The following is a 22,745-nucleotide window of genomic DNA, read 5'->3' on the forward strand; positions in this document are numbered from 1 at the left end:
TGTAAGGCAAGGCAAGCTGTTTTTCATTCTCCGATTGTATTTTAGGTATAAATTTTCAATCTGAAATGGCTCTTTCAGATACAATCAGATGATAAGTAAAATTATACATTAACAATGAGAAAAACAGGGTGATCTTGCTGGAATCAGAACCTAAACCTCTGTGAAATCTGTTAGTTTCAGACCTAGCATTCGTGCCAGTAGGGTTGTCCCTCAGGCAGTGTGTACTTGCTCAACTCAGTGCTTCCCAGAAGAAAAAAAATATTTTTAATCTTTCAGAAGGAAAATAGGAACTAAGCACTTCCAGTATTGTCATGAGAATGCACCCATGTACCTCAAGTATTTGACTAAAATCACAGTCTTACAGCTAAGAGCCTATGCAAACACTGTTTCAAGTCTATGCCAGAAATATCCTTTTGTAAATCACACCTCCTTCTGAGCTGACTCTCATGCTATTTCTGTTCCTGTCTCAATTTCAGATCTATGTGGTCAGTTTAGCTGAACCCCGACTACCCTTACAGCTGGATGATGCGGTTCGGCCAGAAGTGGAAGGAGAGGAGGTGAAAACTTTGCATCCTCAAATACTTTTTATTGTCTTTGTAATTGAACAAAAACATGAAAGCCAGGCAACTTCCTTAATGCAGTGACTTGGGGGGTTTGTTAGGCTTGCATTTTACTTCCTTTGCGTTATCCAGAACTGTGTTAGAAATCTCTATAGCTTTGATGTCTGCTGAACTGCAGTAGAAGGTCAAAACCAGAGGGTTTGCAGTTTTGTGTGTGTGTCTCTTGGATCCTCATAGTTGGGTTCTGTTTGTGACCTCTGGGAGCAGTTACACCTTAAGCTTTGCTCTGCTGCCCATTTGCTGTATGTTCTTTCTAGAATGATCTAGAAATTCTACTGAACTTAGAAGTAGCCCCTGGCTTTTAGCCCAAGGATGTTTTTCTCCATTGATTTTGTTTTGTTGAGTGGGGGTTTTTTTGGAGGTGTATGTATTCATTACATATTTTTGCACAACTCTTTAGGATGGAAGAGCTACTGTCAATCAAGATACAAGACTGGACAACAGAGTCATTGATCTGAGGGTAAGGAACGTCCTGCGTTCTTGCCTGCAAGTGTTTATTCTTCACATTTCTAATCCATGAAGCAATAAAAGTCGTGGATTTGATGGAAGTGTGTTGTTGGCCAGAGGAAAACTAAACCACATATTTTTCTATTTGTGAGTGGCATTGTGAAAACATAAGGGGTTTTTAATCCTAAATGTTCACCTTTCCTGACATTAGTCAAAGAACATGTACTAGTAGTTTAAAGGTGAACATTTAGGATTTGGCATGTGGCCATGTACATCTGGGCTTTTTAATTTACAAAAGTCAAAGGTGACTGAATAGGGACAATTTAGAGACAACATTTCATCTCAGTTGTAGTCTTTGATACCCAAAAACTGTATTAAGAGCTCAGTTTTTAAGTATGAGGTGGAAGTTTTGAATTTAACATGTAATTGAGGTGCTGTAATGCATGTCTTGCAAGTGAAATTGCACCCGGCCATGATACCAGTCTCATTCTCTTTGTTTCTTCCACAGCATTCATATCTTTCTTTTTTTCTGAAACACCTTTCTTCATCCAGGTCATAGAGACACAGCCTTCTGTGAATTAATATACCTCCCAAATATTTACTCTTTATGATCAGCAGCAAAAAACTATCTACTAAATCACTTACAGAACTTTTCTTCTTTTTTAATGAAACAGCAACTAAGTGTGTAAGTAACTAACCATTGACATGAGGCTTTCTGGTCTTTTCCCATATTTGGCTCTCCACAATAAATTTTTAATTAACTCTTCACTGAACAAAGAGTGTGCTTAGCTCATTTTTATGGTGTATCTAGTACTGCCTTCAAAGTTCTCATAATGGCAGTTTCTCACTAAATCAATCTATGGACCTGGGAAATAAAACAAAGTCAGTTATTTATTGGAAAATTTGGAAAAGTTCTGGCACTGAGGCGCTTAAAGCATTTGCTCTCCTTATTTCAGCAACTAAAACTACTTGTGCAAATTGTTTTACTTGGACCAAAGGTAATTGCTTTTCACTTGACCTTATGTTTAATACGGAGCAACAGCACTTTGTGATTGCTTTTCAGGGTACTCGGTATCTCATCATATTGGTCTCTTCATCTGTGTCTTAGATTAAGCCTTTGATGAAAAGAATTCTATACTAATGGTTGAAAGTGTAAATTATTTAAAGGATCATCAGCTTATGGTAGTGGTAAGGCAGTGTACTGAACTGAAGGGAGAACTCTGGGATGCTCAAAGTGCAAGTTTTACTTGAACTTCTGGTGATGAAGAAAAATGCTCAACAGCACTCCAGAGAAACTTAAGAAAATCCATTAAATTAATGAAATACCTGTATAATAAACTGGAAAGAGCCATGAACCCCAAGGAGAACAGAGAAACAATACAAAAGGAAATAACAGTTAAAAATACTAGCTGAAAATAATGGCATGAAAAGTATCCTTGGCTGTAATTCAGATGAGGGCATCTGCAGAGTAAAACCTAAGAAGGTATATAGTAATGGAAAAAGAAGGAAGACTGTAATGCCAGAATAAACCACAAGAGGTGGAACAGAAAGGGGTGGGCTAAAATTATTCCATCCCTGTACACATTCAGTAGTCCAGCAGGACTCTCCCAGTACTTCTTATATGTCTCTGCCAGTATAGTAGAAGAACATTAGCGCCAGTGTTCTGCCTGGAGGGTACAGCTGGTGAGCGAACTAGATGCTGCTATAACCTTTTCTAACTTACGTGTCCCAACCATTGTCGGTACACCATTTATTCAGCAATGTTTGGCACCTTGTTTTGAGGTCTGAACCTTAACTGTGCCTTCTACAGAAGCTATTTTTCTCAGCTCCAACAGCTGCTGCAGTGTGGTGCTAAACAGCTATTGCATGCTAAACAGGAATTCAGGTTAACTTTTAACAAAATTGGTGGAAGGATGAAATGTCAAATCTCAGTACTTCAGTGCCTTATGTCTCGTCCTCTGCATGCATCCATGGCTGGATGTAACCTGGCCACAGCTTTCCCTCGATTAGGCTTAGGTATCTATGTTGCCTTCCTCCTATGTACGGGAAAAGTTTCTGTCTCTGACTGTATCACATTTCTGTGTGTCTTTTCTGTTGCACGTTTCATTATTTGTTTCAGAACAAAAGCAGATTATTTTGTAACAGTAGGCTCATGCCTATTCATAAGTTTGCTTTGTTTGTTCTGCAGGAGCTTTGCTTGTGCAAAAGAAGATTTTAAATAATTATGTGTTACTTTGACCTGTTTTTTTAAAGGGAAAGCTGAATAAGCAGAAATGCTATTTTAAGGAGAAAGGGGAAATCCCAGTGAGAATACATATGCTTATATATATGTGCACATCCTAAGTACTGGATGCAGTGGAATCACAAGAGCCAGGGACACGAAGGCTGTTTGTCCTTCAAAATAACTAAAAAAAAAAAACAAAAACCCCAAACCCCTCAAAGTAGTAATTGATTTTCAGTGATTTGGTTACATAGACTGGAGCTGTAGTACAAATGGGACTTCAGAGTCCCTAGTGTTTCAAATGCACTGCATAAGTAGACATGTTCTAAGGAGGATTAGAAGACATGATGTGTTAAAAGCTCAGAGAGGTACCTGAAACCATTGTTAGCCACTGCTCTCTCAGACCTTTTCTTTCTAGGAAAACCAAATCATGGGCAGCAGGGAAGGAATGTTAACAGAATAGTTCTAATCTAATGCTGTGATGGTCTGTTCCTACAAGTGTGGAAGGAAGTCCAACCACAGATATATGTACCAGCTAGTTCTGGTTTCCTCAGTGCCCCAGTTTTTTAAGGAAGAAGGAGGTCATCGAACATCAGAAAGATACTATTTTTTTGGAGAAAGGTTTAACAAACTAAATGCATAGATCTTGGCTAGACTCAGACTAAAAAAAGGCCTTAGTATGGAATTAAAATTATTTTTGTCCATTTAAATACAGTCTTTAAAGTAGTTGAGTAGTTTAACTAATTTTAAGTAGTGATTAACCAATGAGTTCATTAGATAGGGCCAAATTGTGATAAAGTGCAGCTGAGAAACTCAGTTATTGCATGAATGAAAGGGACTGGATTTCAAAAAATGGCATCATTCCATCCAGCTATGATGTATACCAAGAAGTTCTCTTATGATGCAATAGAAGGAGTGTGATTAATAATAAGGAAATTATGTTAGTGGAGATGTCATATCCAGAGTATTCTACAAAGATTGCAAGGCTTCCATTCTTGTGTACATGTGGAAATAGACTGAGTAGAGCCCTGTATTTTTAAGAGTCTTGCATTTTGGTTGCTGACAAAGATCTTGCAGAGGTGTCTGCTAGTTTTTGGATGTAAGGGATGGGAAGTACTTAAATGCCAAGATCCCAAGCTGTTGCTGTAGTTGTTATTCTGATGTTTGGAGGGAAAATGGTGATTATTTAGGGTGGAGAGGTTTTAAAAATCCTTTCCAAGGAATGATGACTGAGGAAGAATGAATCTGTTCCTTATGGGTTAACTCATAAAATACAGATCACATACTTGTGGAGTAGAAAAATTGGGGGTGTAGAGACAAGAGAGCTGGTAAGAAGAATGAAGAGTCCATGTATAGACCAGATTTTCTTCCACATAACCACAGGTGACTGTGAGGAAACCACTGCTGACCTAAGTATCTATTTTTCACGACAGCTTAATGAAAGTCAAAACAGTTGATTTTGGAGTTGTTTGATTTACCATTCCTTTATCGGAACAATTAAAAAAGGCAAATTGGAGGACTGATTGTGTTTTTAAATCCTTACTTTTCTTCTGTTCTTAAGTTTAACTGAAGTATTCAGTGATATATAGACTTTCATGTCTGTAAAAACACCTACAGAAACCATATTTCATGAAGATCTGCGGTAGATGAAAAACAATGAAGAAAAGACAACAGGTGAAGCACTGATTTGGGGGTTTTGCTTCTTAGTGTGTCTTCCTCTGAAGAAAAAATCAATTCAGGTTCATCAGGTTTTAACAATGGACCTGACTGATGTCCTTGCTCTGGCCTATTTTTGATGTCTAGCAGGGGTTTTTATCTTAACAGTATCTGTCCAAATTTGACTTGAATTATATGCATTTTGCAGTCCTCATGCTATAATTGTGTCTGCTAATGCACAGCTCATTGAGACCAAAGCATAGTCTTTTTAGGGTCAATATTATCCTGTTTAAATTGCTCAGGGTAGAGCATAAACATTAAACTCTGTCTCTAGTAGTTTATGGATGTCAGACTATGTTATACAATAATCCAACTGTACACTGATCTTAATGCAGGGTTTTTTTTCAAAATACTTGATTACTACAAGCTTGATTTCATTGTGTTGAATTCAATTTACTCATTGCAAAAGCTGTGTTTTTCTTGACTTGAATTCAAGCTGTAACAAACAAACAGATGTACAGTTTATTGTGGGTAGTGATTTGGTGGTGAAGACATAACAGTCCCAGTCATTTAGACAACAAACTTCATGTTCATATTTTCTTCTTGTACTATAAGTAATTTTGAAATTTGAAAAAAGTCAACTTCAGTCACTTTGGGGTTAAAAAAATGTTATTTAATGTAAATCCTATTTCTTAGCAAAAACTTAATTGCTCGTAAATATATATAGTAGAAGAACTGCAAAATTATTTACGTTGTTTAAAATAATGTATATTAGTTAAAAGAATGTAGATTGCATTATTTTGCCTTTTTATTTAGCCTGCTTCATGTATTTAGTGATTGTTCATGGTGGAAGATAGGTAGTTACAGCAGGCGAACAGAAGCAAAACTGAGGTGAGGGTGGAACAAATTCTACAGCTGATGTGACAGTAAAAAGAAAAGTTCAGAACTTTGCATGTCTGTGCCTCAGTCGCACCTCTTTGAGATATGATCACATAAGGTGTTACCTGGCCTCAATTCTATTGAAACACATTTGTTGGTCTTTGGCAACTTATGTGGCTGTGATTATTCTAACACTGCAGCTTGTGCTGAATAAAACGTGATAATTGTTTTTATAATCTTGCTTGTAGTGTTAAAATATGCTCTGTTGTATTATTAATATTTTCCTTTGTGGCATTTAAATAATAAACACACATGTGAAATTAGAGTAAGGTTATGACCGAAACTTGTATGTCAGCACTGTTAGCTAAACATTTTTCCTGCTGTCTGTAACAAAGGTCATTATTAAAAATAAAGAATTTTCCTGTAAAATCAACTCCACAGACCAAGTTAAAACATTAACACTGTTAACTGCAACAGTATTTAAGTGGCATAAGTTTGTTTCTGATGCTGCTTCACCCTTGAAGGAATATTTACTGTCTTTTTTTATTTACTTTTTTTTATTTACTGTCTCAGATAAGATACTTTGTCAATATGTATGTGGAAGAGTTCATATTAGAGTGAACACTACAGGAAAAGAATGCCATGGCAAAATCTTTTGTAAGGCAAAGGCAAAAATCGATGCACTTTGACAGCTGTCTCTGCCTTTAGTTTGCTGTATTGTACCTTTGTGTGGTAGCTCAAATGGTAACTGTTACCTACCGTTGTACCAAACATGGTAATACACGTACCAGCATCTCAGACAGGACAACAGCTTGACTTACTTTCTTCAGATAAATTCACTCTCTTTTTGTCCTAAACGTTATACCAGTGCAAAAGATGTAATGAAATCTGAAAAGTTTTGCTCCATGTGTAGATACAGAATCATCTTTAAAATCTTTGGAAAGTTGTAGCGGCACATAGAACTTTGGAGGTCATCCATGTGACTCCACTGCATGTGGAGAGTGGCAGTTCTTTAGGAGCTTATCTCAAATGTCTTGTTGGCCTGTTTAATTCTTACAAGGAGACTTCAGTATCACAAATTCTCAAGTTGGCAGTCTCATGAATGGGCACTGAAACTCAGCTGCCTTTGGTAGAAAGAAGAGTGGTCTTGTCAGATCTACTTTGAGGTATGGAGAATTGCTGCCTGTTCTTTCCATGGTCTGTAGTTAAATAAAAGCTTCAGTGTCCAGATCAGTGAATTTGGCGGCTTTCATAAATGCCATTTTTTAAGTATAATTTATCTTAGAGATGGGATTTGGAAGACAGAGTCTTTGCTCTGCATCCTCACTAAAGCCAGGAGGAGTTACTACCTGACGAACTATTGTTAGTGGAGAACTGTGTTAGTTATTGACTGGCTGTGTTTCTGTGCACACTTTTAGGCATCAGACTGAGTAATTGCTTTCAGATTGGGTTTAGCAACCATTTTTCTTGTTCCTAGGACTGTATGACTTAAGACTGCATTCTTACCTGCTCTGGCACGAAACTGGCATTGGTTCATCAGAAGGGTAGAGGAGGCGTTGTTACTATCCCGCTTAAAATAAATGTTACACATTTTGTCTCAGCATTTTTAGAAATTTGTCTAGTTTATCAAAAACTGTATTGGTAAACCCAAACGTGACTGTTTCAGTTGTCATCTCTTGGAAAATGTCCTTCAGCTTCTAAGTAGGAGATGGTTAAGAAAAAAAAAAAAAAAAAAAAAAAAACCAACATCCCTTTGAATCATCCCAGTGCTTTGATGTAACACTGCCAAATTATGCCCAGAACTCAGGCTAAGTCTTAGCATATGTCTGATTCTGGCAGACCTGTGTAAAAAAGGTGAAACAGTTTGAGGGTACTTTTGTAACTGTTGCTCAAAACCTCGTTTCCTTCATTTTGAAAGTAGTGGGAGTAGTGGCTGTGGTTAATGCTATCAGACATTGAGAGCTGCTAGCTATTATTTACTAGTCTCAACCACTTACGCTCCTGAGATATTTTATCGGTCATCTAAAATTGCAAATAACTCCAAATTGCTACAGATCTGCAGTATTATTACAGTTTTCTCTTTTGTTTTTTCAGTGAAGTGATATCTTTATCTTGCAGAGATGATGTATGTAGCTTTATTTCAATGCATTTACTGTCTGACTGTCTAAATTTGGGTGCTTATATAATTTGTTTTGGCTGGGGGTTTTTTGTTTTGTGGTTTGGTACGAGTCATGTGAAAAAGCCCACAAGGCTGCTCTTACCCTAACTGAAAAGTTGGGTACCTTTCAGAAAGAAGAAGTAAACAGTGCTATGACGCAGATTGTCATAAAGAACTGTTCTCTCAGTTGTTTGCAAGAATTCGTTAGGTTTTACATTCGCTTCTAGGTTGCTAACTGTCAGGTCTTAAATGCTGCAAGCACGAAATCAGATATGGGTTCAGGGTTGACGTATTGCAGTGTTTTCAGCTTTCACTAAGGGTGTTGTGTGTTGTTTTTTTTTTTTTTTTTTCTTCACACTAAAGCCCCAAAACTGTTGCAGGAACATTTAGTGTAGGTATTTGCTAACCAGATAAGTAGCTTAACTGTGTCACATACATAAACTAAAAGATGATCAACTGAGCTAAATCTGCTTTTGTTTTCAGCTAAATGTACTTCAGGTAAATTTTGAAAAGACAGAACTGCAGTTCATGTGATCAGGTGTTATGTGGACTGTTTTAAATGCTGAGAGTTTAGACCTTGGTTTTGGGATGTTTTTGTGGCGGTGTTGTACATGGTTAACATGTGGCTGTGTTTTTACATGAAAGACGTATTTGGTAGCCTTTAACAGACAAAACATTTCTACCTAAGTTATTGAGGGCTTTGCTTTTATCATGCAGTGTGTATTACTGCAGCTGTTCTAGTTCAGTGTGCTGAAAGCTTTTTAATAGGTTTAGTGTTTTTATTCAATTTCTTACTATAAAACCTTTATTTGAAGAAGCACATCTCATAAATCAGTGATTCTTTAAATGCAGAATTGACCATAGTGCCTCCTTTATAACTGAATATGCCATAAATTGAAATGAGGAGTTTCTCTTGTTTCCTTTGCTGTTTCTTTTTGTGTAACAAACAATTACCGATTTGCACTTTTCTCTCTTTAGGCAAATGCAATAATCAAGTGTTCCTAAGAGAAGAGATTCATCCTTCCAGCTGTGCAGAAAAAGTAACAGAGTCAGGAAAAAATAACTTAGGATTCATTATTTTGTCTTCTTCTTGTAGACCTCCACTAGTCAGGCAATCTTCTGCCTTCAGTCTGGTATTTGTCAGCTTTTCCGAGAAACTCTTATTCGCAAGGGATTTGTGGAAATTCAGACTCCCAAAATCATTTCAGGTATTGTATATGTGATCCAGCAGCTACAGGTCTGCTGCTTTTACAGTTGCTCAGCATACCTATCTGCCAAGAATTTAGTAAGGTTTTATTTAAAAAAGATAAAGTTCTATTTCTAATTTAGATGCAACATAGCAAACGTCTTCTAGCAGGTGTCAAAGTCGTTCTTTACTTTTCTCCTGACTTTGGATGTTAAAAGAATGACAAGACAAATATATATACCTGATTTATGTACTCTGCAGTGCATTTAAAGTTTTAATTTGATTAAATACAGATGTCTGATCATATGCATTGTTCTTCAAATCAAAGTTCTCGATGTTGAGCACTGCCAGTTCCATTCCCAGTATCAAAAACAATCCCACTCTAACTTAGATTAAAAGCAGCTTCAATCATAAAGAAGTTACAACAAACATATCACGGTATAAAAGATAATGCCATTATATACAATATGTCACTTCTTTAGCAATGAGCCTATGCCCAAATAGAAGGTGGTAGATCATTTTTCTGAAGGTGTGGCCTAACGGCTTCAGCCCAACTAAACGTCTGGAAATGTAGATTTTGCTTCTAGTTCTGTTGTTGATCTGCTGTATTGTTCTCAAAAGTCAAATAACGTGATTTACTGATGGTTGGTTTTCTTCCATCTTATTGCTGCTCTTTGAGGTTTTGTTGATGTCGCTAAGACATATGGCATGGCAAATGTAGGGCAGAATATTTGTATTGTTCTTACTGTATGTATATTCATTATATGCGTACATTTTGCCTACTGAATTTTATACTTCTGTGTTTATATTTTTGAAGACAGCTCTTGATTGAGATAAAAAAAGGGCTTTTTAACAAAAAGCATGTAAGCAGCTATTCTTTCAACATGGAAAGTATCGTTGAACTGTAAGATTAGATAACTTTTTTCCTACAGAGACAGTTGAAACAGCATGAAGTACTAAAGACTCCCAAGTAGTTTATTTATGTAGGACCTTTGAGGAAGTGTGCTATTCTTACTGTGCATTGTACCACTGAAAGCAAGCAAGCAAGCATCCTATTGTTTGAATGAGATCATATTTTGTAAAAATAAGTTAAGTTGATGCAATCCTTACTACACTTCAAATTTAAATATCATAACTGTTCTAAGATTTGAGATTTTAAAAGTTACCTGTATTCAAAAATAACTGTAAGTATTCACTGAAACCATTTTGGTGGGAGTAGTGGTAATGAAAGAAAAGAAACATTCATCTCAGTGGAATGGTTAGTAGTAATAATAATTAGTACTTTACCTAGAGATATCTTAACGTTAGAACTTTCAAAGATTATTAACTAATCTTTCACTCTGGTATGCTTTTGTTAGCAAGTTAGGCAGCTATAACTCATATCACACACTGGGAAATGGAAAGGTAAAGTGACTCAGCTCATAGTTTTGGTAAGGGATTCAAATGCATGTGTTCTTGGTTCCTGTTCTCTCAAGGTAACCTGCTGTGAAAACTGCCTCAAACTGAGAAAAAGCTTTATACCTTTGGCAGATGTCCTCTGGCAAACGTAGTTTTGGCTCTGAGAGAGATTTATGCCTTCAGTTAGAGAGGATGGTCCTGGCAAAACAGGATATGCGCTTTTATCTCAGCCTCTGCAGTTAACCCCTGGAAGCCTACGTCATTGATAAAGATTGGTTTCCCCAGAAATGTTGGTCTGCAAGTAGGCATGGTGGTACAAGCATGCATTCTCTGCTGTTGTCACTCTTAAGGAGAAGGACAGCTGGGAATAGTAACATTTTAAACTACCCTAACTAAGTTTGCAGATTTGCAAGATAATGTGTGACAGTCCTGAGCTGCAAAACTTCCCTTAGCATTAATGGATGCAAATATATCATTTTCCTCTGATATGTTTTGAAGAAAAATCTCCTTCTGATCTCTTGAGTATAAGACCAATAGTCTGTCATTCCACCTCTGATTTATTTTTTACGTTTGTATTTTAATAATTACTGCAAACATTTGCTTTTCAGCTGCCAGTGAAGGAGGAGCCAATGTGTTTACTGTATCGTACTTCAAAAGCAGTGCCTACCTGGCTCAGTCCCCACAGCTGTACAAGCAGATGTGTATATGTGCTGACTTTGAAAAGGTTTTTTGCATTGGACCAGGTAAGAAAAGCGTTGGTTTATCCAAAGTGTGAATTGTGCAGCGATGGCATTAGCAGCTGTGGTACAAATAAGAAAACATGCACACTGAAAGCTTTGAATGGTTTCACTTAACATAATTTCACTCACCAAAACAAATTTCAGTTGGGGCAACTAATGAGAGTAAAGTTGACAGAGAAGTTGCTGGAACTAAACTAAAATGCTGAAATAAGGATGGCGTACTCTTCTCCAGTGCCTGCTGTTCTGTGAGGAGACAGAATAGAAATTGATAATATGATGAAGTTAGTAAAACATGGAAGAACACGGTGATTACTGAAGCCATAATTTCCTATTAACCATGCCCAGTAGTTGCCTAGTTGCCATTAGTTGCCCAGTAGTAAGCAGGTTAAAATAGGCAGGCTAGGTTTTATGTACTTCAGATTGCATATTAACATATACTTATTGCTTGCTTTTGTATATGTACCAAACAATGTTATTTAGAAAATGTACACTTTTAACTGGGCTGTCAGTAAATAATAAAAAATAAATAATTTCCAGTCTCATGCTCTCTCTTTCTCAAAAGCTGATAGGACATGGCCTCTTTAGGTGGTACTACAGTATTTTTTTCCTAAGACCTCAAAGACAGGTTTAAAGGTACGTAAGTTGGAAATGCTGGAAAACAAGTCAATAACAGCTTATAAAATTAAAAAAAGATGCAAGTAATTCACAAGAACTTAAATTTCTTGTTAATTACTGACAGATGAGTCATGGTTTATAGGAAGACATGTTTATATTAGACTCATATATCTGAAAAAAAAAAAAAAAACCAAAACCAAAACCCCAGAACACACACACATGCACAAGTCCATTTCCTTTGAAAAAGGCAGTTTTTAAATCTGAATGTTCTTGTGTGCCTGAAAGCTTGTCTGTTTTTTCCACTTCTGTCTGTTGGTCTAACAAGAGGTACTGCCTCTCTACAAGTCTTGTCTGTCTTGTATCCTTTGAGCACCACAGCTACAATAATGCTGTCACTGTTGTTATAAATGATGCTCTGAGGCAGCTAGTTTTCTTTTTGTTTTTCAGTGAGAATTGTCATGTCTAAAGACATGCTGATGTGATTGATTGTCAGTGTTATTTTTCAAAATGGAATGATAATTTCAGGTCAGTTAGAATTTCTGTTGTTTGATTTTACAGTATTTAGAGCTGAGGACTCCAATACACACAGACACCTGACTGAGTTTGTTGGTCTGGATATTGAAATGGCTTTTAACTACCACTATCATGAAGTGGTAGATGAGATTGCAGATACCTTGGTGCAGATATTCAAGGGACTTCAGGAAAGGTAATGAGAGCATTTTCCATTTCACGAGCAACTTCGAGGTCTCTTGCACTGGGGTATGAAATGGGTGAGCATTTTATCCTCAGCTTGTCAGATAATCATTAGTAACCTGATTTACAACAGAACTTCAAAACAAACATTTTCACTTTGCTCTTAACTATTTCTTTGTGCCTGACTTTTAAAGTTCACTCAAGCCATAGGCCAGTAAACTGTCTATTTTTAGCCCGAGTTGCATCTCCTAGGGTATGCTAGCTTGCACTAAGAAAATTAGTTGTTTACTGTTGCATGGGCCTCCTAACAGAAATGATCCACCTTTAATTTAAAAGGTCCTTCTTTTTGTGCCACTACAGGTAGACCGATTGTTCTATTTTGAAATTAAGATTAATATATACTGTCTAAGACAGTTTTTCTGAATCAAATCTATTGTTACAGCCTGCATCTCTGCCATGAAAGCAGCAAAGGATATTTTCCATTTTTCACAGCCTAACTCATTAAAAAGCCAGGCCAAAAGTTTAGGAGGTAGTTTCATTTGCTTACAGATTAGACTATCTTGCCAGCAGAAATGCAAATCTTCTCATCTGTCTAGAAGGAAATTTCTCTTTTATATTTGAAATACACTATTACTCAAATCAAAGAACCCAAGCAAATATTACAAATCAAAGGGATGATTTCTCAATGTCTTCACTGTAGAAATCTGACCTAGTCAATTATTCCTTACAAAAGGAATAAAGCAGAAGTAATACTAAAATATTAACATGTATATCATTGAAGTAGATGCATTAACTTACGTGAAATATTTCATTAGGATTGTACCGAATTTCTCCAGAAGTGGCTTTAGAACGGTTTTTTATGTTGCAAGAGGGACCTCTTGTGGCAAAATTGTATTGCCATTGCAAAATGACTATTAGATGCAAGAAGTGTGCATTTCTTGATTGTTTTGTATTTTGCTTCTGTTCTTGTTTCCTCGTATATAGATTCCAAACTGAAATTCAGACAGTGAACAAACAGTTCCCGTGTGAGCCGTTTAAGTTTTTGGAGCCAACTCTGAGGCTGGAATACCGTGAAGCTGTGGCCATGCTTAGAGAGGCTGGTGTTGAGATGGGTGATGAAGAAGATCTGAGGTACTTTGGCACTAGACAAATGTGTCAGTCTTGTGAAGGTGGTAGTAAAGTGTCAGTTTGTGCAACTGTCAGCCCTCAAGAAGGAACCACAAGCTTTTAGAGGAATGAATGGTACCGATACCCAGACACCTTGACAAATAAATGAATGGATATGAAAATAGTCCTTTCTTTTAACATAGACTAATCATACAAACTCTGAAATCCAAAAGAAGGTAACTTAGAACGTAAAGTGAGAGTAATTTGAACCTTCTAAGGATAAGAAGCATTTGTTTTTCTAACAATTGCAGTCCTTCATGTGAATTGGCACATCTTGGAATAGGATTAAACAAAAAGATTCTTCAGTCTTAAGGTCTTTCTTTTCAGTAACGCCTTCCCATTTCTTCTTTCCACCTCTCAGGAAAATGATTAAGCAATCATGATTGCATTCCCATTGATTTACTGAAAGATGGGTTTAACTAACTGATTATATAAAACTTTTCTAAAGACATTTAATAAATTAAAACATTTCTGTTCTTTCCTATAATATATCCAGTACCATTAGGATAATGTGTGATTTTACAGTTAAACAGTCTGTGCATCAAAGAAATTTCAATTGTAAGAGTTTGATAGAGCAAAATCATTTCCACAGCAACTGCTTATATAAGGTGTATATACCAATAGGAAATAGAGTACACAGTTCTTCAGTAATCAGAATATGGTGACTAGGAAGTAGTTATATTAAGAGCAGGAATATCTTTAGGTGTCAGTTTATTTAAGGGATTTCTAGGACCAATAAAAAATACTTAGGAACAGAAATAAATATACTGTATTTCTGAAATTTCTGTCTGCACAATTCAAAACATTCAGAAACAAGTACTAGATTTTCTAAACGGCAGGGTGCAGCAGATCTGTAGCTTGAAATCTTTTTAGCTTTATGAGGTATATAATCAGTACAAGTTTAAATTGCCTAATTTTAATGGTGATAATCTTTTTCAGCACACCTAATGAAAAGCTCCTTGGACGCCTGGTAAAGGAAAAGGTAACAATTATTTTAGAATAAATAAATTTGTCATTGAATCTGAAACCTGATGTCATGGAGTCATTGGCTTGGTATAAATGCCTACATCATGAAAAACAACTTTTTACACACTGATTGAGAATAAGTATCTCAGAACATGCAGAAGTTGTGAAGAGTTTGTGATTAGCAATAACACATAACCATTTTTTAATTGTCTGACTGCATTCCCATTTTGCTGCTGCTTATTTAATCTACTGATAGTTTTTCTTTATCATTAATAAGCTGTTTCAAGCCATTTTCAGTCTTTTATATTTATTTCTATCACCTGTTATACTGAGTACACCAAACCGGCTAGTACATTCCAAAGCCAGTTCTTACAAGAATTAAAAAAAAAAAACCAAACCAGATTCTAACTAAATCTGTAGGAGGAGATGAGATCTTTGGCAAAAAATAAATATGTATTGCTACAGCAAGATGTGTTACTGCTAAACAGGTGTAATTTTACACTAGAAGTAGTATTGGAAAACTGAAAAATAATACACCACTTTTATTGATAACTTATTTTTTAAGATAGTACTGTCAAATTTGTGGAAAGTTATTGGGAGATGTTTTTTTTATCTTATGTCAAAGATTCACTGGTTATGTCTTCCTCTTGTAATTTGTTCTTTACATCATTTTATCTCGTACTAACTTTTAAATTATCTTCTTCCAGTATGACACGGACTTCTATATTCTTGACAAATATCCCCTTGCTGTGAGGCCTTTTTATACAATGCCAGACCCGGTGAACCCTGTAAGTAAAAGTCTTTGTTGTTGTCAATGGGGTGGTTTTGGTAGTTTAAATTATTCTGCGTAGGGATAACGTGACAAAATAGATAAAGTATATTTATATGATCATCTGCTATAATCAAAATTTTGATAACAAGAGTAGGTCAGCATTACATGACTTGTAAAATGTTTACAGTTACTCTTCACTGGTGAAAATATACCGGAAAGAATCTAGCTAAAACCGGGAGAACTTTATGAAGAGACCTCCATGGTCAGAGCACTGCTGCCATCACTGAAAAGAGGCAAAAACATTCTTTCCAGGCAACAGACACTTTAATAGAAAATATGCTTTTTTACATTGTTAGAAATTCCCCAGTTTATTCCAAAATCCAGGGTAAATATCTTTAGAGCATCTTTTGCTGGGATAACTACATGCAAGTATAACGGTTTTTCAAAGGGCATGCGGGTGAACTTCAGTTTTTTAAATTGGCTCCAGTCTAATGAGAGGAGCCAAAGGGCTGTAATTCCCAGGCAGACTCCAAATACATTGCATTCTTATTGCACAACTTTGGGTATCATGAGTGAAGTTACTGAGAGGTGCATATTTGCTACCTAAGGATGGAGCAATTGTAGTTGTGAAATAAAACTCATCTTTGTCTTTCCAGAAAAACTCTAACTCTTATGATATGTTCATGAGAGGGGAAGAGATTTTGTCCGGAGCTCAGAGAATTCACGATCCTCAGCTGTTGACAGAAAGAGCCCAGCATCATGGCATCGGTAACAAGTCAAACAGCATGAAGCTGAATTTAAAAGAATATAAATCATGATTGGATTTGTCTCCTTTGGATTTGTCTCCTTTAGAGGAAGACCTTGGGGCGGAATTTGTTATATGGCAGTAGTGCTACAATCACAGTACTGTTTCATGCTTAATGTTAATCCATCTCATTCTGTTTAACCATTTTAATCTAGAGTGGTGGTATTAAGAACCTAGTTAGTTTCCCAGCAACACCTTGATGAAAAGGAATTGTTTCCGAGGACTTTAAAGAGAATGTAATGCAGGAAATACCTTCGACAGAATGAGGGTAGACAAACAAGACTCATTCAGTCGTGCCTCTCTGTAATCTCACAAACTTATTACGGAGTACTCCAGCAGGGTCTCGTGGGGTTGGCTGTCCTTTTTCTTGAGCTGAGAGCAAATAAGCAAGAAGTATCCATTGGTGAAATTTTCTAAAAAAAAAACTCAACAGGGACAAGGCTGGCCAATAGTAGAAGGGTAAAAGAGTAAATTAGGTGGAGATCAGGAGAGTAAAATGTAGATGAAAATTATGCTTTCAGTGAATGGCAAAGTGAAGTGGCAGGTAGCAAAGGAGTAGCAGCTCCCACTGTAGCAAGGTGGAAAAGCAGTTGCTAAATCTTCACTTTCTCACTGCAGTTTATTCAAAAAGTCACCATTTTCCGTAAGTTACAATGAACAGTTGGGCCTAGCTCTTACTCAGTTCTAGAATTCCTTCCCTGATTTTGTTATTAGCAAAATTATAAACCAAAACTGTTATAGTCATAATTTCTAGATAGTCCTGGATAATTTATATGTTTAATAAGTAAAACCCTACTGTTAGTTTGTAAGTTCAATTGGTAAATTTTTTTGTTGTGTTTGCAGTCCTCTAGTGACTTGTATGTTTGGCTTGGGGTTCATTAAGCAAATGAGAAACCTATCTTTTTCCTCTCTAGATTTGGAGAAAATAAAGGCTTATATCGATTCCTTTCGTTTTGGTGCACCTCCACATGCAGGTGGTGGAATAGGTAAGTATCTGTATTTTATTTTGTTCTGTGTTAGCCTGAGCTTAATTTAAACTGCTCAGTCTCAAGCAGGGTTCAATACAAAATTCAGAATAGTAGTCTTGTTAGATAAATGTGTGTGGCTGTTTAGCCTGGAGAATTTAAGGAGAGAAACTAAAATACAAGGATCATCATAAAATAAATAGGCAAAATACTAATGGCACAGTCTGGCAAGGTTAAAAAGTAGGCGATCACAAGCAAAAACGCCGATTTATTAGCCAGGCACATCACTTTCAAATTTGACCAGTGAGGAAAATTCAAGGAAGCAAGAAAATACTATATTATGTATGGATTTATCATAGTCTACTATCTAGAAGCCACCGGTCTCTTAGTGCATTTGATGAAGCTGTTCTGCAGTGAGGAGAGTTAAGTGATTGCTTCTGTCTTACTCAGTGATTTGACTGAATGTCGCTGATCAGTTTGGCTGACGCCAGTTGTTTCAGCAAAGGTATTGAGGCTTCATGTCTTGGGTGTGAGTATTTTACGTATTAAAATGAAAAAAAAAAGATAGGGTTTAGGCATCTTAATGATAACAATTTAGAATCATAGAATCATAGAATCATCTAGGTTGGAAAAGACCTTTAAGATCATCCAGTCCAACCATTAACCTACACTACCAAGCCCACTCTAGACTAATCAAGGGTAGACCAGACTAAACCATATCCCGAAGTGCCACATCTACCCGTTTTTTAAAAATGCCTCCAGGGATGGTGACTCCACCACCTCTCTGGGTGCATAATTTACAGTTATGCACAATTGTATGTATAATTTACAGTTATGCACATTGCTTTCATTAGCAGGATGAAATGCCTATGGAAATACAATGCTTTGTAGGTCCTGACCAATAAACACAGTGATTTCTTTGATTCAGTCTTTCTGCATTTGCCTTACTTTTGTAAAGTATATTTAGTACATCCTCAGCATGTTCTCAGAACAACTTCCTAAGTGTGCCTTCAGCAGCTGCGTTAGATCTGCGATAGGCTGTTGAGACAGCTGTTCTGAAATACCTGCAAGATGTAAGCATCGGTGATCATCCAGTGCTTGTGAGCAGAGGAGATGCAGCATTTGCAGAGGATCCAAAATTATTTAGACCAGCCAGAACTGACATGAAGGAAGCTGAAGCTGCCATCTCTTCTGCAGAGTAAATGCTTCTCACAGCACATCCCAGAGGCCAGGCCAAGTATCAGCCAAACAGGAGATGCTGTGAGAATGAACACTGGTTTCTGACCATTTCAGATGGAAACCTTAACATAGGAGGGCAGTGTGTGAAAACTAGTATGCATCTGGGTTTCATCTCAGCATGGCTGGGGTGCAGATGTAGTCCCATGGATTAGGAAATCCTTCCATGGTCCACAGGACACACATAACCTGTAAGATTTCAGGAAGAAAGAACACAATGACCAGTGCAGTATTTATTATCATAAAGATATCAGCAGAGAGTTACATGGGTATGTATTGCTGAATCGACATTTTTGTTCTGTAGGGTGTTTGGGATAAAATTCCCCAACTGTAGTTTTTTTACTGTAGCTGCTTACGGCACTTAATGTCTTTGAAGCTGTTAAGACTGGTTTGGACTATACTTCTGTTACTATATTCAAGATACAGTTCTCCCGAATGCCCACCTCCTATTTCAATTTTCTACACCGTCTTCAGAGTCTGAAGTGATTCAGAGCAGGGTTGAGTCTCTGGTACCATTGCTTATTGATACATGTTCCAAATGAAGTCTGTGTCCTGGCAGAAGGGGCACTATATGTAAAATCTCTAAAATCTCTAAATCTGTAAAATTTTGGATCTGGCTCCTTTCTGTAGTTGGACGTGCTATTTGGTCGCACTGCTGTGTGAGGCTGGCTGTAGGTATGAAGTACCTTTAGCTTCTTAAGAGTTTCATACAAAAGACTGACTGTACTGATGGCTTTTTTTATTTGTTGTAGGGCTGGAAAGAGTAACCATGCTGTACCTAGGGCTGCATAATGTTCGTCAGACCTCCATGTTCCCACGGGATCCCAAACGACTGACACCCTAACATGAGTGGCTTTTGAAAGTTTGAGATGATTTGCCCTGCAAATATGATAGGATTGCAAGCATAGCCCCTGCTACTGATGAACCTGTATTGATTTGAGCGTTATAATATGCAATAAAAAAAAAATCTCAATTACTAAAGTGCCACAATAATTTTTTTTATCCTTAGCTGTTTATTTAAAGGAAAATATTTTAACAGATCAAGACTCTTTGTATTGGCAACTGTGCACATTTTTAATGAAAATGTGATACTTTGCATTAGTATTCTAGTGTCACATGAAATTGTATCATGTTTCTAAACATTTTAATAAATTATGCAATAAAAATTCTGCATTTTTAACTTATGTCAGCAAGATTGAATATTCTGAAGCACAGAATTGGCTCAGAGCTAAAATAAATGGATGCTTGCAATTTAAAAATCAGGGAAACCAGCCAATTGTTAATTTACACGAGTGTCAGGTAGAGAAGCAGGTGAGAAGAACAACATTCTTAACAAAAAGGCTTCATGTGAAATTGTGAAAATAGATTGCAATAAATCTCTCAAAGTAAATTAGATACAATATCTGTCTTTCTGGTTTTTGCTTTGTTGATCGATAATCATGAATTGATAAGGATTGGGGGTTTTTTTAATGATGCAATAACTGCCTAAAGTTTAAATTTATTTTCCATCTTCCCCCCCCCCCCCCCTTTTTTTTGAAAGTTGTATACAAGCCATAGGCCTGTTCTTTATTTTATGTTACTATTAGAGAAGGGATAGGAGGTTACACACACTTATGGGATATGTAATTATCGTGGTTTAGCCCCAGGCAGCAGCTCAGCACCACGCAGCCGCTTGCTCACTCCCCCTACCCCGATGGGATGGGGGAGCGAATCGGAGGAGTAAGAGTGAGAAACACTCCTGGGGTGAGATAAGAACAGTTTAATAATTGAAATAAAATAAAGTAAAATAATAATAGTAACAATATAATAATAGTAATAATAATATCCAAAGCAAGTGATGCACAATGCAATTGCTCACCACCTGCCAACCAATACCCAGACAGTTCCCAAGCAGCGATCGCTGCTCCCCGGCCAACCCCCCCCCCCCAGTTTCTATACTGTGCATGATGCCGTATGGTATGGAATAGCCCTTTGGTCAGTTTGGATTGACTATTCTGGCTGTGCCCCCTCCCAGTTTCTTGTGCACCTGGCAGAGCATGGGGAGCTGAAAAGTCCTTGACTAGCATAAGCAGTACTCAGCAACAACTAAAAACATCAGTGTGTTATCAGCATTCTTCTCCTACTAAATCCAAAACACAGCACTATGCCTGCTACTAGGAAGAAAATTAACTCTATCCCAGCCAAAACCAGGACAGTAATATTCTGAGAAAATACATGGATGGTGAGTTTGAGAGCAGGTCATGTGTTTTCCTGCCTGACCTAGCCCCTAGGATAGCAAACATGAAATCCTTGCTGCTTTGTTTTGTATCTATTGCCAACGAAAGAAAAGCAAATAACGTAAGCCAACCTATTTCAGGTTGTTTTTCATTTATAAATGCTGTGAACAGCCCGGCTGTTGTACATTTAGAGACAGTGGGTGTTTCTGTAAGTCAGAGTACTTCTAAAATTCTTTCTAGACATCCTTTTTCTCAAATGAATCACCTGCTTGAACGTCCTCAATTTGCAGCGATGCGCAAAGCTACTTCTCTTCCTTCTCCTCCCAACCCAAAGGATGTGCCCTGCATTTGGAGAGGAACCAGCGTATTTGAAACTTCTGTTTATGGACCACAACAGTTGTTTTTCAAATTTAAAACATTTTTTTAAGTGTGGATGCCAAAGAGCAAAGGATTAAATTCTTTACTTGGGCACTGTGATAGAATTACTCTAATATTCATGCACATTTGTAATTCCTGACTTAATTTTTGCTTAACATTTTACATGATACAGAGCTTTCAGTAGGAGGTATGGTTTAGACAAAGTCTGTGTTATTGTTGCTGCCTTGATTTTTAAATGTCAGAGAAGTCACATATTGGTTATGCTACAAAAAGGTCAGCGAGGCTGTGTATAAATTGTGTAGAATTTCACAAAAGGGCAAATCATCTTTTGCAGCTGCCATTGAACAAGACTTAATTTTAATGTTTTGTGACGAGTTCTCCATTATAAAACAATCATACTAAAGGTCAGTTAGGTAAAGTACTGGAAATGTAAAAGTTAAACTTTGTTTAGAAGTCACGCCATTCAAGGAATAACACACTTTGCAGCTTTGCTTATGAGTTTGTTGTCCTTAATTTGCCACAGAATCTTCCCCAAATTATTAACTTGAAAATCTTAACAGTGTACCCGGTTGTACTTTGCAAAGCTAAGTGGATTATAAACACAGCTTATCATCACAGCCTTATTACTGATGAATCTAAGTTTCAAAACAGTTGTTTATTCAGCTAAGCCAACTGGAATGAATTTAATTTAATTACTTTTTTTCATATGGAACTGGTAATATATTCCACATTGGAAGCACATCCTTCTAATAAGGAGCAAAATTACCGACTTACATTTCATGCCAGCAACAACAAGAAAATATTCTGAGAACTACATTTCTTGCTGTAGATTTGGCAGCAAGTTTTGTGTGCACATTTCTGTAACAACTGTGCTTATCCCAATTCTGTTAAGAGTTGTTCAAGCTCATGCTATAGTTTGATTTATTCACAGTTGCTACACAAGAACAAGAATTCAGATGGAGACCCTGATTCCTTTGTATGCAGTTTTTCTTTGTTAACTGAAAATAATTATGATCATAAATCAAAATGCATTTGTCCTGAATGTAAAGGTTACTTTAGTAGGAGCTGCACATTGTTAGAACTTAGCTTGAAATCCTGCAAATAGTAATTTCAGAATTTTATGTTGCTTTGATAGGTAACAACTCTGATTTGGTAGTTCTGGAAAAGTCAAACTTGTATAGTCCTTTATTTCCAGTAACTTGTGGAAAGTTTAACATTTTACATGGAGCCCACATTGCTGCTACTTTTCCACCAATTAAAGTGGTTTGGGTTTGTTTTTTTTTTTTTCTTTCATGATATGCAGATGGTAATTACAATCATGCATTTTTTTTTTAAACTAAAAGAACTAAAAAGGATATTGGTAAGGAATAGCCAGGGAGTCATCTGCTCAAAACAAACAGCACAAAGCCTCAGTTTGTTTCTGCAGTTCAACTGAAACCTTTTCCTGTGAGAACCCATCTGTGTTCACTGAGCTCTCTGAATCTGCCCAGCAGGAAAGAGGACTGGGGCTGTTCTTTTGGAAGCAAAGTGCAGGACTGGTTCCCCTCTTGGGGGTTAGCGCTGGTGGGCGGCCAAGCGCCACACAGCTGCCTGCTCCCTGCCCAGCAGGCCAGGGGAAGAGGAAAGG

The 22,745-nt window shown here is 36.9% G+C and overlaps 1 protein-coding gene across 2 annotated transcripts in view; it reads left to right on the forward strand.

The window, feature by feature from the left end:
* Positions 1 to 19,876, forward strand: part of DARS1 (aspartyl-tRNA synthetase 1) — a 42,250-nt gene extending 22,374 nt beyond the window's left edge. Inside the window, exons 6-16 of one of the 2 annotated variants that reach the window (XM_075710575.1) lie at positions 477 to 557; positions 1,021 to 1,080; positions 9,078 to 9,189; positions 11,174 to 11,308; positions 12,479 to 12,626; positions 13,598 to 13,744; positions 14,720 to 14,762; positions 15,454 to 15,534; positions 16,175 to 16,286; positions 17,238 to 17,309; positions 19,277 to 19,876. In XM_075710575.1, the coding sequence (XP_075566690.1) occupies positions 477 to 557; positions 1,021 to 1,080; positions 9,078 to 9,189; positions 11,174 to 11,308; positions 12,479 to 12,626; positions 13,598 to 13,744; positions 14,720 to 14,762; positions 15,454 to 15,534; positions 16,175 to 16,286; positions 17,238 to 17,309; positions 19,277 to 19,368 (1,083 nt within the window). In that variant the 3' untranslated portion in view covers positions 19,369 to 19,876. The remainder of the gene's footprint in view (positions 1 to 476; positions 558 to 1,020; positions 1,081 to 9,077; positions 9,190 to 11,173; positions 11,309 to 12,478; positions 12,627 to 13,597; positions 13,745 to 14,719; positions 14,763 to 15,453; positions 15,535 to 16,174; positions 16,287 to 17,237; positions 17,310 to 19,276) is intronic. The other variant, XM_075710574.1, reaches the window with a different exon arrangement.
* Positions 19,877 to 22,745: the final 2,869 nt, after the last annotated feature.

This window comes from Pelecanus crispus, chromosome 5 (genome assembly GCF_030463565.1).
Source record: "Pelecanus crispus isolate bPelCri1 chromosome 5, bPelCri1.pri, whole genome shotgun sequence".
In the NCBI taxonomy this organism is placed as follows: domain Eukaryota; kingdom Metazoa; phylum Chordata; class Aves; order Pelecaniformes; family Pelecanidae; genus Pelecanus; species Pelecanus crispus.